Genomic DNA, 13,061 nt, shown 5'->3' on the forward strand with positions numbered 1-13,061 from the left:
ACGTATTCATACGGACTACTCGTTATGCATCATTATGTTACCGTATTATTAAGATACCACCCTTAATCTTTTATTATTATCATGAATACAGGGCTCAATGCGAGCATAAAATACTAGAGGCTTTGTGGTTTTCATGTATATTAAGGAGGTAAGGGATAGAACTTTGAATCTTGTCACACCTGGGCATGTGCAAAACACATAAACACACCTTTTTCAATCAGGATAGGGACTTTTCATTAGCTTCTTTTTAGTAGCAAGTAATTCATATTTTGCATGGGTGCATTTGGTCCCTACAAAGCAAACAAGTTTATTTGGTGGTGTGTAAATAAGGCTCTGAAAGATTTATAAATCTTTATATAAAATCATTTTCTTTGTCACATAATAAAAAAGCTGAAAGAATAGATTTTTTTTGTACTAAAACAAAGGGATATTTTATTATGAACATAACACCAAAATATACTGAATTTTACAATGATATTACAGAGACAAAATGTTTGTCAATATTGTAAAGAAAGTATTTGTTTTCCTAGGTAATCGCTGGTGAAGAATTATGGCATCTCTTGTCTTTCACTATCTTTATCATTTCTGATGTGTGGTTTGAATGTCTTGGCATTGTAAACCCACACTGTGTCAATTCCTTCTCCAGCTACATCATCAGGAGTCCAAGTGGGAAATGGAAAGCGACAAGCTACTACTTTAGCTGAACTCTGGAGCTCTGTTTGGAGCTTGACTTCAAGCTGCTCCATCTGTGGATAAAAAAATTATAATTATAAAGAATGTTTGTCTGATCTTAGATTAGATGCATTATCAGGGAAACACACATATATAGATATTAAATATACATCATATTACCATTTGAGGAACCCCAAAGATGACCACATTGGAGTACTCTGAAAAACTGACCTATGAAAGGAGTTTAAAGTCACCATGCAATCAAAATGGACAGTTTGTATTTTTATGGATAAAGCAGTATTTATGATAAATGATTTATCCGTGCACAGCTTTATTTTTGTAAAAGTCATGTGCCCACATAATCTTTAATCAAAATAACTGTCCCTCCCTTTTGCAACAAGAACTATTCTCTGATGATGCATTTACTGGCACGAGGGCGGGACAACTTGTCACTCACATGAGATTACAGCAATAGCAAATCACAAAGATCCAATAAGTTGTGGACACCTAATTGGATGGACAAAATCAGGTCCTGTCCTACTTCATTTTTTTTGTTCAAGAAGCTGTTTCACTTATATAGTATATGTCACAATAGGATGACCCTCAAGTGCCATGCTCCCTCCAAAGTCCCCATTTGAAGGGCTCTGCCCTTCAGAGAGTGTGTGAGGCATAGGGATGCTTACATGACATCTATAGCACATGCACTATTTTTTAAGAGATCACATGATTGAGCTGTAGCTGCTTAATCAACTAATTAAAAAATACAAAAGGAGATCCACATTTAGATTATGATTGACCTGTTCTTACCTTCCAAAGGTCTGAAATATAAAAAGATGTGCTGTGATGAACACCTTCCCTCCAGGCTTTGTAACGGGAGTACCAGACCAGCCATGGGTTCAGCTCAAAGCCAACTGCCTTGAAGCCTCTTTTTGCTGCAGCGATAACCTACACCAAACCATGCAGGAATAAGATTTTTAGGAGATTTTGGGATAATGGTTCAACTATAAACAGGTTACTGTGATTAACTAACATCACATCAATGCTGTCATTTAGTTTAATGGTAATATGCCACGGTACTGAATGGTACTGTTTGTTAGTGCAAACTCCAAATTAAAAGATAGTCCGAATCAGGAAACTCACTATCCGTCCATCTCCGCTGCCGATATCCACCAGGGACCCTGATCTATTTTTCAAAACCGTTAGAACGTTTTCAAGTTGTGTCCTTGTTGCAGGTACGAATGGCAGACAAACTTTCCTCAATGCTGGAGCAATAAACGGCCCGGTGACTCCATACAGAGCAACCAATGACCCACCGACGACACAAGTTGCAATAATACCGAGTCGTTTTTTAAAAGTACCTTCACCCGCTGATCCCTGTTTATAAGTCTCTGAGCGTAGACTTGATTCTGTGCCAAAGTCAGACATCCTGAAATGAATTCACTGACCTCCTTACTGAATGCCCAATGACAGCACGCAGCTTTTGACAGCTGTGAGGTCAGATACGCAATGAGCTAAACATTTCAATACATTAATAACGTTGGCCTGAAAATACACAGACTAGTATATAAGTCTACATATTATATAGCTATGTATACAACAACCACATAACTTTCACAGACGAGAGGCATGAGAATCTGTGCATCTACTTATTTGTCCGACGACAGACTGTCCGCGTCGACATTAGTTCCACTCTCTGTGTCACTTCGTAAAGATCAGAATGATGGACAAATACTATTAATTCAAGACATTTGAATTAATTTTTGCTTAAAAACTTTCCACCTGTTAATTTACAGTCATTTTCTATGGGTAATTTGAGTGGTGAAAGTTCCTCCCCTGCAATTACTTTTGTAAACCAGTGGGAGGCACTATCATGCGGCTCATTACTCATCACAGCATCTTCTGGCGGCTGCTGTTTTTTCAACCTTTAATGGCATTTGTAATAAAACATCACTTTTAAATCTTATTTAAATGTTATTATGACGAGGATTACACATTTTTAGAAATGTTTACATGTGGCGCTTATGACCACATTAAACTGCTACCAATGGGCGAGGAAAGCGGAGGCGTGCAGTGAAAAAGAGCATTTTGTTCTACGGTACATGACATTTTATAATAATAATGCAATAAAATCAGACTGCATAACAACTGTGCTTGTTCGTAATTTTATCAGTAATGTGATATGAGAATGAAAATTGGAGTATGAAGGGTAACAAAGTATAAAAGAAGCACGTATGTTCTCACACAGGCATAAATGAAGTCAAAATGAAAACAATTAAATTAAACCACAGAGTTCAAGAGAGGAGCCTGTTACAGATCACAAAAAAACAATGGTAAATATAACCATAACAGTAATGACAGGATTTTATGTGATGTTTTAAATAATACCCGACCCAAACGAAACAGTATGAATCTAAAGTATTTACAAAAATATGCAATGATCCTCTGTCCTAATATAATTTCTCGATACTAGGAGTAAAACAAAAGTGCATAACAGTCATCCAATTATATGGAATAGACAGCAAGCACACTGTTCTAGTCAAAACAGGGAAAGAAAACTGACAGTAATACAGTTCAATGGTTCATTTAATTTGATATTCCTTTATGGATGCAAAATGATGAAAATGGAGTGACTAGACAAGGAATTTTGTCTGTCAACAAACAAAACACTAAAAATAAAACCAAGACAAAAGACAATAAAGAAACAATCTATCCGAAAGCTGGGCTGATGTGCATGGAAAACCATCAAAAGTCATTGGATATTGACCGATGCACAGTTCTGTCCATTGCAGATCGCCCGTGGCTGGTGGTGGGCCCATCATAAAGTTCATCATCCAGGTCGCACTCTTCAGCCCCGTCGTGCGAGTAGCTGTGCTTCATCACCAGAATATTCCTGCGGCCAGTAGGGGTGGCTTGCATAGGGAACTGGGGTAGTGCTGACGCCTCCATCTCTGAGAGAATGGCAGCAGCATCTCGCAGGCTGAGGTCGCTGCGGCTGCCTCGAGTGCTGGACACCCCGGAGCCACAGTGGTGGCCGTGGATGCATTTGGAGGAGGTGCGCTGCAATTTGGGGAAATCCTCAGGCAACACCTCATCATCGGATGAGGTTGCTTGCCGTAACGTGCACAGCTCGTAGTGCGGGGGTTCAAAGGCCTCGTGAAGCAAGGTGGGGTCAAATTCATCCCTGCGGATTATGTACTTTTTCCGTGGCTGTTTTATTTGAATGATTATCGACACGGTAAGCAGGATAATCACCACTCCGCAGGTCACTCCAATAATGGTTACATTGGTATTGTCAAGGCTGTCCAGGATAGTGGCTTTTCTTTTCTCTGTGTGAGAGGGGCATTAAAACTTCATGTGGTATAGTGTTTTGAATTTAGAAAATAATTACATGACAAATAATTAAACGAATATACACTAACATTCAAAAGTTTGGGGTCGGTAATATTTTTAAATGTTTTTGAAATCAAGGCTGCATCTATTTGATCAAAAGTACAGTATAAACAGTAATATTTTGAAACATTATTACAATTTATGGATGAAGTGGTGTAGCCTACTAAAAAAAAGGGATAGTTCACTCAAAAATGAAAATGCTGTCATCATTTACCTGCATGACTGTCATTATTTTGTGGAAAGTAAAAGAAGATACTTAAAAAAAAAAAAATGTAATTGTTTTTTTTATTCAGTTTTGTTTTGGACCCCAATTGACTTTCATTGTATGGACAAAAACTGTTCTACAAAATATTTTCTTTCCTATTCCACAGAAGAAAGAACGTATAGGTTTAGGTTTGGAATGACGGGGGGAGTAAATTATGACGTTTTCATTTTTTTGGACGAATATCCCTTAACTTTTTACTTAATAAGTGGATTATTTACATTAGCTTTGTAAATACATTTTCAAGTATTTAATTTCGGAATATGTGATTATATACCTTTGCAACCATTCTCATCCCAAGGATAGACACAGTTTTGGATACCATTGCACACCAATGTGCGGTTAATACACATGTTGCTATGGCAGAAGAATGCATCTCCATCACATGGAGCTGAAGAGCAAAATGATAATAATAGAAACCACATGAGACACTACCATATCATACAGTTAAAACTGCTAAAGTGACTCAGTACAGCAATCATAATGTGTTAGTCCAAATATGCAGATAAAATAAGAGGTAAATCACAACTTTAATGCTAAAAAGCAAGCTATATGTGCAACTGAAATGTGTTAAGATAAAAAAAAAACTGATTTAATGACTCACGCTCGTGGAAGGTGGTGAAGAGTATACGGAATCGGCTCCTGCGGCTGGTTTCATCGGCCCACATGCGAATCACACCTAATGAAGTCAGCAGCATCACGTCATTGGCCACCGTGCTGCAGAATTTATTCTTCAGATGCTCCACCGAGCTGCTCCCATCATACACCGCCACAAAGTTACGCTTGCACTCGTTCGAGTTCTGCATCTCATAATCCAGAAAGCGCAAATAGATCTGTGCAAGAGACACATTTACAGTCATGCTCAAAAGTTTACATACACCTTGCAGAATCTGCAAAATTTGAATTATTATTTTAATTAGTACTGTCCTGAATAAGATATTTTACATAAAAGATGTTTACATATAGTCCACGAGACAAATTATTCAGTTGTCCAGCATATTTTGCAAAGGTGAAAACATTCACTGATGCTTCAGAAGCAAATGCGATGCATTAAGAGCAGGGGGGTGAAAACTTATGAACAGGATGATGTCAATTTTTTTCTTCGTTTATTTAAATATCAAATGCCCTTCAGAAGCAACAGAAGATACTTACATGTTTTCTGGAAGACAAATTAAGTACAATTTACCTTGATCTTTATGCATCATGTTTCCTTTAGGAGCATCAGTGAATGTTTTCACCTTTTGTAATAATTGCGTATGAGTCCCTCAGTTGTCCTCAGGGTAAAAAGATGGATCTGTAAATCATACATTCTCAACTGGAAAGGGTTCAAATATGCAAAAGATGCTGGAAAACTGAAGAATTGGCAGGACCTGGAGGATTTTTCTGAAGAACATCGGGCAGTTTAACTGCTCAGGATAAACAATGGACTCAAGAAAAAACATAAAAAAAAAGTCGTGGATCATCCAGGTTACGGGACACAGTATTAAGAATCAAGGGTATGTAAACTTTTGAATGAGGTCATTTTTATAAATTCAGTTATTTGTTTGGTTTTGTGGACTATATGTAAACATTTTTTATGCAAAATATCTTATTCAGACAGCACTAAATAAAAACAACATGCATTTTGTATGATCCCTCTTATTTAGTTAAAATAATTAACATTTTGCAGATTCTGCAAGGTGCATAAACTTTTGAGCATGACTGTATATTGACATTTGTTTGATTTTATTTTATTTATATTTTTAATTAGACATAATAACAGGATATTATTGGAAAGAGAAATGTGGAACAAGATACTTCATAAGAGTACTGAAAAGTATTGTAGTACTAAAAGGTACTTTCAGAGTACTGAAAAAACTAGCTTAGACCAACATGTTGGGTTTTAATTTAATTGAATACAGTTGTGAATGGGGGTTTACCTTAGAGCCAGGAGGAGCTCTTATGAACCACCTGCAGTCTACAGCCTCTGTTTGCAATGCTTTGCCCTCTTTTGCAACCATTACAGACTCCACATAGCCCTCTGGCCCGCTCATCTCAAACTCGCAAACTACACCATGAAAACACAGCAATGAATCGTGAACTGGTTTTGATATGCAGAGGGTAAACTTAAAAAAAAACACTACACTTACTTGGAAGAGGTGGTGGAACTCCAATGTCTTTGAAATCAGGATCTGCAAATATATACAGAGAGTGAGTGATTGCAGGGCTGCCAACTTTTGAGTTTTGCTTGGAGTGAGATTTTTTTTTTTGGGGGGGGGGGGGGGGGGGGGTATTTGATATATCAATATTAATATTAATATATCAATATTAACAAAACAATATTTGTACAAAAAAACAAATATTGTATCACAATAAGTGTGTAATTGTGATTGTCAAAACATTTGGTAACTAAATAGAATTTTATGAAGTATAGTGACAACATGTTACAATGTTTACATTGTACAATGTCTGGTAGGATACAGTTTTTATTATTGCTTGACAAAAATTTCAAGATTTAAATTCCATTCTTGTGATTTGATTCTGATTTTGATTCAATATTGACTAATTTGGATACATGTTTATTTTAAATTTTATTTTAAAAAATAACCTCACCTAATGCTGTAAACATAGAGGGTCCAATCTGCTGTTATTATTAAAGATTAAAAATAACAAATTAAATTAAATATAACGCAGTTTTTGTTATAATAACAATTATTTAATGACATAAATAAAAATATAATAAATATGTAATAGTGCTCAGCAAAATCTCATCTCTAGCTATTTTTTCGATTCAATTAACATGCTATGGTCATTAAATGGCTTTTTTGAGGTAAATGTAACGTTATGTGACGTAATTGTTCTCCTGCTGTTATATTGACCTCTTTCCGTGGTTGAACACTAATTGGTCGATATTATGTATACTTTCGGTAAGTTGCACTGCATCTTTAAATAAAAAAGTAACAGATGATCGGTTCACGTGCACTTAAACTGAGGCGCTCAGCGATCTGTCACGTCACATTTACAAGCGCCAAACGTATTTTTGTCTGAATTTCCTAATAAAATTGACGGAATCTAAGAGCTGAGAATTAGTTTAATATTAAAAGTACCTCTTTGCTCCGCAATTTTTCTGTGCGTGAGAAAATGGATGTGTGGCGTGAGAGCGTGTGAAAAGTGTCAATTGCGTGAGTCTCACGCTCAATGCGTGAGAGTTGGCAGCCCTAGGATTTGAATAAGGCCTTGATCTGTTTACAAGGTCAAAATCACAAGTGATTTCATATTCAGATTAGTAGCTTTTCACAAAATATTGTCCTAAATATCAAAATGAGTGGTTGTTGTTGTAAAGATCTCTGCAGAGCAGAATGAATTTAAAGGTTTATGTCATGCTGTTTATCTTCAAAAAACTCCACCGTTTTTTAGTTCTCCCCAATTATCTTTCTGCAAAAGTTGATCTGGCAAAGAAAGTCATGCTGGTTACGAAGCCTGGCTAGGACTAGCATGCAAAACGGTGTACATACACTACCGTCCAAAGGTGTAAGATTTGTAAGATTTTGTTTTGAACAACTGTTTTCAACATTTGGAGATTTCTGAAGGATCATGTGACACTGAAGACTGGAGTAATGATTCGAAAAATTCAGCTTTGCCTTCACAGGAATAAATTAGATTTGTCACATTGTAATAATGTTTCACAAGATTTCTTCCTCAGAAAATGGGAACTATTTTAAAAAGATGTTATTTCATTTCCCTGATGGTTTCAAAGACTAACACAGATAAATGAAACACATGGTTTACTTCTCTCCCTGACCTTGAAAAACTTCTATCCCAGCACAATCATTTATTTTATTTTGCCTAATAACTGAAACACGTAGGATTAGGGAATGATAATGATGTCCTGGGGCTTGAGTCATGATTGTACGTGGATTAATAATCCCTGCACCAGACTCACACAGATTAGGCTGCACAGCATGAGAAAGCAAAGTAATAAGACATAGGTGTGTTTACAGAAGCCTGTTTGTATTTAATATATTTTTGCACAGTATTTCAGGCTTAAACAGTTAATAGACTCTGGTCAGTTTATAATGTAGATCAGTTTATAACTAGATCTAATCTATCATGGGATGGGATATGGGATATTTCACTATGGGATATTTCAGAGTCCTTTAGGGTTTCAATCTAAAAATCATTCAGGGATTCGCCATAATCCTCTCATGTTTTCTTACCTCTGGTACAGCTTGGCTAAGATTATTCTTATGATGATGTAACAGGACGCATGTATGTAGGTCTCTGATAAATCTATGATTTATGATGTGCAGGATTGTATTTTACAGTATTTTTAGCTTTTGTTAAAAAAAATATATATATTTTTTTTTTCTGGTTTCTGCAGTGTGTGGATGTCATGGTGTTTGGCTGTGATGCATGGATTTTGTGTTTCCTTTATTTCAGGGCTCTCATAATTCACAGGGCTCAGGACAAAGGTCCTCAGGTCCCCCTCCACCAGGACCTGTCACAGGTTCTCCCTCATGTCCCTGCTTCATTACCTAAATACTGCTTACCTATCTGTTCGCTGTTTATTAGGCTGCTGCGATGAACACTGGTGTAATCAGAATTTAAGTTTAGCCTAACATCACATAATTAGGGAGACCAGCCCAATTTAGTCAAGACGCACATCATATCTGTCTCGAACCTCAGTCGAATACAGTAAAAAAAAAACACTCACATTTTCATTTTAACTTTGAATGATGTGACTATGAATTCAAAAATATTCTGACAAAACATTTATGACCCCTTCGCAACCCAACAGTAATGCATACTCTATAACAAATTATTTTGGCCATCCCATACACTCTTAAAAATAAAGACTCCTCATTGGCATTGATGGGTTCAATGAAGAAACTTCATCATCAATGAAACCTTTTCATTGGACATAGCTCAAAGGTTCTTTAGATTATAAAATGTTTTTCACACTAAGAAAAAAAAAATATTTTAAGAACTGTTCGCTAAAAGGTTCTTTGGGGAACCCAAAATGGTTCTTCTAGGGCATCACTGCAAAAAAACTTCATTTTGGAATCTTTTGGAACCTTTCATTTTTTTAGAGTGTAGATTTTCAATAGGATTTGGTGAAGCTGAAGTAGGAGGACAGAGCTCAGGGCATGGAGCAGACTGGGTGTGCTTCTCTGAAGACAAGCTTTCATTAACTGGGATCAGAGAAATCACAAACCTCCCCCACTCAGCTGCTGCATGTGTGCCTGCACTACAAATGCAGGGCCATCAGACCTGAGCACTGAACACAGCATTTACCAAAACAAGTAGGATTCTTACTAAGAATAAACCATCAGTACCAAAACAACATTATAACTGTGTATGCGTTTTGTTTTACAATTGAGTCCAAAAGTCACAAAATCTGCTATTCAAAACGTCATTTAAACCTGTAACGTGCTGAAAAAATATTTCAGATTTTGCACTTTATAAATAATCAAAAAAAGTTCATTTGTGACATGGATCATCTCGCTCTTTGTACAGACGGTCAGATGTTCTTCCACTGAAGAACAAGATGCTCCTTGGTTCAATCTCAAATCATGATCTGGACAACATGATCATCAGGTTTTACAAAAACGTGTATAAAGAAATGGATAAATAATTGGTTGATAGAGACAAATGCATATACTCAGGCCTGGCGCCATGGATATACCTGTGCCCCCCACCCCCAAACCCCCCACAACAACCCTCCCCGGCGCCGGACCAGAACCCCGGACCAGAACCCCGGACCTGCATATACTCATGACACAAACAGAACACTTACCTTGGGTGAAATTGTACCGAGCTGAAAATCCAATGGATTCTAGTTCACCATCTGCCACAAATTTTAACCAAAGGTATCGTCCACTGGACCTAACATAATTCGGGCTCTCTTGTCCACAGAAACGGCCGATGATAGGAGAAAAGCTGAAGGGTCCATCCCTGACTTCAATGTGGTCAAACTTACACTCCCACGATGGCTCAATAGCATACTTTTCATCAAAATACAGGTCGATGCATTGCCTTTGAGAAGCTATGGCACAATTAAAACTTCTAGTTAGATATAGAAATATGACTCATTAACAATGATCAAAATGTAAGCTGAATAACCTTCAATTATGTATATGCATTCTCGGTCAGGAGGATATTTCTCAGGATAGTTAGGAGATGTAAAAATTCCTCCATCAGAATCTTTGACCCAAGAACCGCACAATCCCGCCGGTGTCACACCTGAGTTGTTTTCAACTGAAGAGACAAAGCATTAAGAAGACTGCCATGAGATTAAAACTACTTGGATTAAACAACTACAATGTGCATTGTTAGAATCAGTCAATCCTGATTTTGCACAAGATCACAATGCCCTTCTTGCCCAGGTCATTGTTAATAAGAGATAATTACCTACAGCTTTCTTCGGTGGTGCTGTTGGTGCTCCAGAAAATCCAAGATTGACGAGACTTGCAACGACTGCTAAAATAAATAATAATGATCAGAAATAATGATGGTCAAGAATAGCTTGCTTCATGCTTAAAAAGTTCTTAAATGTGCCAATACAACTCTAATGCACAATATGTATACTGTCTTTGCATTTAATGTTTATACAGTGTAAGTGTTTTTGTTACTAATTCCATCTATCTATGGCTTTTATCACTGCATTGTCAAAATTGAGGACGACATACAGTACAATTCGATGTTTTCTCAGTCAATTGTGACATTATGGTTTCTGTATGTCCCGTACATAAATAAAGACTAGGCTAAATAACAAATAATTATCCGATGTACAACGACATGTTAATCAGCGTTTTACAACTTTATAACTACTTTTGCACGTGTACGTTCTAACTGCCACTTGAGGTTTAGTGATATACTTGCTTTCGTGTGAACATTGCAAACAGAATTACACATTAAATATAAGAACATGGCTTAAACTTAAAGGGAATCATGCATGTATTGTTCCCAATAGGTTACTAGGTCGATAGCAACATAACATTTGTGTTCGTTTTCTAACGCACTGTTTTGATATTTACTCACCAAGAAGCAGTTTTACCCGCGGCACCATGATTCTCCCCAAGGGTTTCAACTTTGAATTCCATGAAATGCGAATTGTAGTGGCGAAGCGAAGGATAAATTTTAGAGATAATATAAAAGTCCGTAATTAGAAGAGGCTGCTTGAAGGACGCGACCCAAATTATGTGAGATTCATTGCAAAAATTGTTGCGGCTATTCCCAGAACTCGCGGTGTAGTTGAAGACTGTTTGATGGAACAGGTTGAACACATCTGCGTAATCCGCCTCAGTGCACTGAAGACCTGCGGACAAGAAGAGTGGATTAACTAGATCCCTTCTCTCATACGTGGACAGACTTGGCTAACAACGTCGTGAATATATTCTAAATGCAGTAGGCTACCCTGCCTCAGATGAAGTTTGTCCAAGTAGCCCACTGTTAACTAATGATTTGCTGATTAAAGTTGGCCTACTACTTTGTGCACTTTGAAATATGGTTGTTTGACTGTCGTGTGCCAAATGAAAATGAGAGTATTGTCAAGTTCCTGTAGCAGCGTAGGCTATTAGATACACCTAACGATAAGAAGAAACTATGTACAGTAGGCTAATGTAGAGGAAAAAGTGAAAAATAAGACACTAATATGGTCCCAAATGCTTTCTAAACTGGCATTCTCTGTGGGAGTGCTTTTCATTAGCATCTTGTAAACAAGAAATAATGGATGCTCCAGAACTGGGAAATACTGCAAAAGAACCTGCTTCAGTCGGCTAAATCTCTCATCTTTTAGCTGGAAAGTAGTTTAATTAGCACACTGTGTCATAAGAACAAAACTATTAATTGAAATGGTATGGCACTGAAATCTGTGGTGTGAAAGACGATTAATATAAATAATCTGCAGTAAATGTGCATTTAGCCCATAATCACACTTTAACAGCATGTAAAACTGGTGCATATACACCCCAACTGATTTAAATCTGTAATTATAGTTCCTGCAAAAGGTAACACTTCAAAATATGTCTCATAAAAAAGAATTAACAGTTCTGACCACTAAATCATATTTAATTTTCATTAGGTTATGTGTGAACAAGTCTGAATTCTAAAACATATAGGCTTGAAATTTGAAACATCAGAGAAGTGAAAATATATAAATGTACTAGTATTTTAGGTTCAAAGACAAAAACAACCAGGATGTTTTAGTCATTATAACACGCTACCTTCCTAACTTTTATTCTGGCTGCAGATATCTATTTACAGTTTTTCTCGATTGCTTAAACACATTTCTTGAAACCATGCCTCGTATTCTCAAAACTATAAACACAAATCCATAACGTCTCACCCAATTCTCCAAACATCCTATTTTCAGGTCAAAATGAAGCTCTACACTCAAAACCATTCACTCTTGCTGAAAAACCAAACTTTGCCCTCAGACAGGACACACAAGCCCTCAAAATCACACACACTACAACATAGTCTAACACACTGGTGCAATAAATTCAAAACAACATTTCCAAAACTGGTAAGTTATGTTGCTTGTTCCCCTCATCACAAACCTTTTCACATGAGGAACACAAAAGACACAACCAATGGATACATTGGCACATTTTTATTCATACACAGAAAACACACACACACACAATTTTTTTTGTTCCTGTTTTACTCTTTTTTGTTTTTGTTTTATATTTACTTACAGTAAGATGTGTGTGACCAACATATGACAGTAAAAGAGCACACACAAACCCTATTCTAA

At 36.8% G+C, this 13,061-nt stretch overlaps 2 protein-coding genes across 3 annotated transcripts; both read right to left on the bottom strand.

The window, feature by feature from the left end:
- Positions 1–214: 214 nt before the first annotated feature.
- Positions 215–2,492, bottom strand: atpsckmt (fATP synthase c subunit lysine N-methyltransferase). The gene is made up of 4 exons (XM_081375518.1): positions 1,813–2,492; positions 1,480–1,617; positions 853–903; positions 215–746 (listed from the first exon to the last, which is right to left on the bottom strand). The coding sequence occupies exons 1-4, from the start codon at positions 2,095–2,097 to the stop codon at positions 549–551; spliced, it is 672 nt and encodes a 223-aa protein (XP_081231644.1). The 5' UTR covers positions 2,098–2,492; the 3' UTR covers positions 215–548.
- A 329-nt stretch (positions 2,493–2,821) lies between these two features.
- Positions 2,822–11,621, bottom strand: LOC308696640 (neuropilin and tolloid-like protein 1; the record flags this gene model as incomplete). 2 transcript variants are annotated; one of them, XM_081375520.1, is made up of 9 exons in its annotated part: positions 2,822–3,998; positions 4,602–4,715; positions 4,929–5,157; positions 6,244–6,371; positions 6,454–6,495; positions 10,101–10,349; positions 10,427–10,561; positions 10,715–10,783; positions 11,345–11,621. In XM_081375520.1, the coding sequence occupies 9 exons, from the start codon at positions 11,370–11,372 to the stop codon at positions 3,415–3,417; spliced, it is 1,578 nt and encodes a 525-aa protein (XP_081231646.1). In that variant the 3' UTR covers positions 2,822–3,414. The 2 variants fall into 2 exon arrangements, with proteins under 2 accessions (XP_081231646.1, XP_081231647.1); XM_081375521.1 differs by having other exon boundaries at positions 10,715–10,780; positions 11,345–11,372.
- Between the last annotated feature and the right edge of the window lie 1,440 nt (positions 11,622–13,061).

The sequence above is a fragment of the Scardinius erythrophthalmus genome, assembly GCF_964197995.2.
Source record: "Scardinius erythrophthalmus genome assembly, chromosome: 9".
In the NCBI taxonomy this organism is placed as follows: Eukaryota; Metazoa; Chordata; class Actinopteri; order Cypriniformes; family Leuciscidae; genus Scardinius; species Scardinius erythrophthalmus.

What these genes read in the sequence shown, in the direction of transcription:
- atpsckmt (XM_081375518.1), bottom strand. Translation starts at nt 2,097, where the DNA reads ATGTCTGACTTTGGCACAGAATCAAGTCTACGCTCAGAGACTTATAAA. An exon ending in GCAGCGGAGATGGACGGATA is followed by an intron (nt 1,618 to 1,812) that starts GTGAGTTTCCTG and finishes GGTTTGGTGTAG; the next exon opens with GTTATCGCTGCAGCAAAAAG. An exon ending in ATATTTCAGACCTTTGGAAG is followed by an intron (nt 904 to 1,479) that starts GTAAGAACAGGT and finishes CTCCTTTCATAG; the next exon opens with GTCAGTTTTTCAGAGTACTC.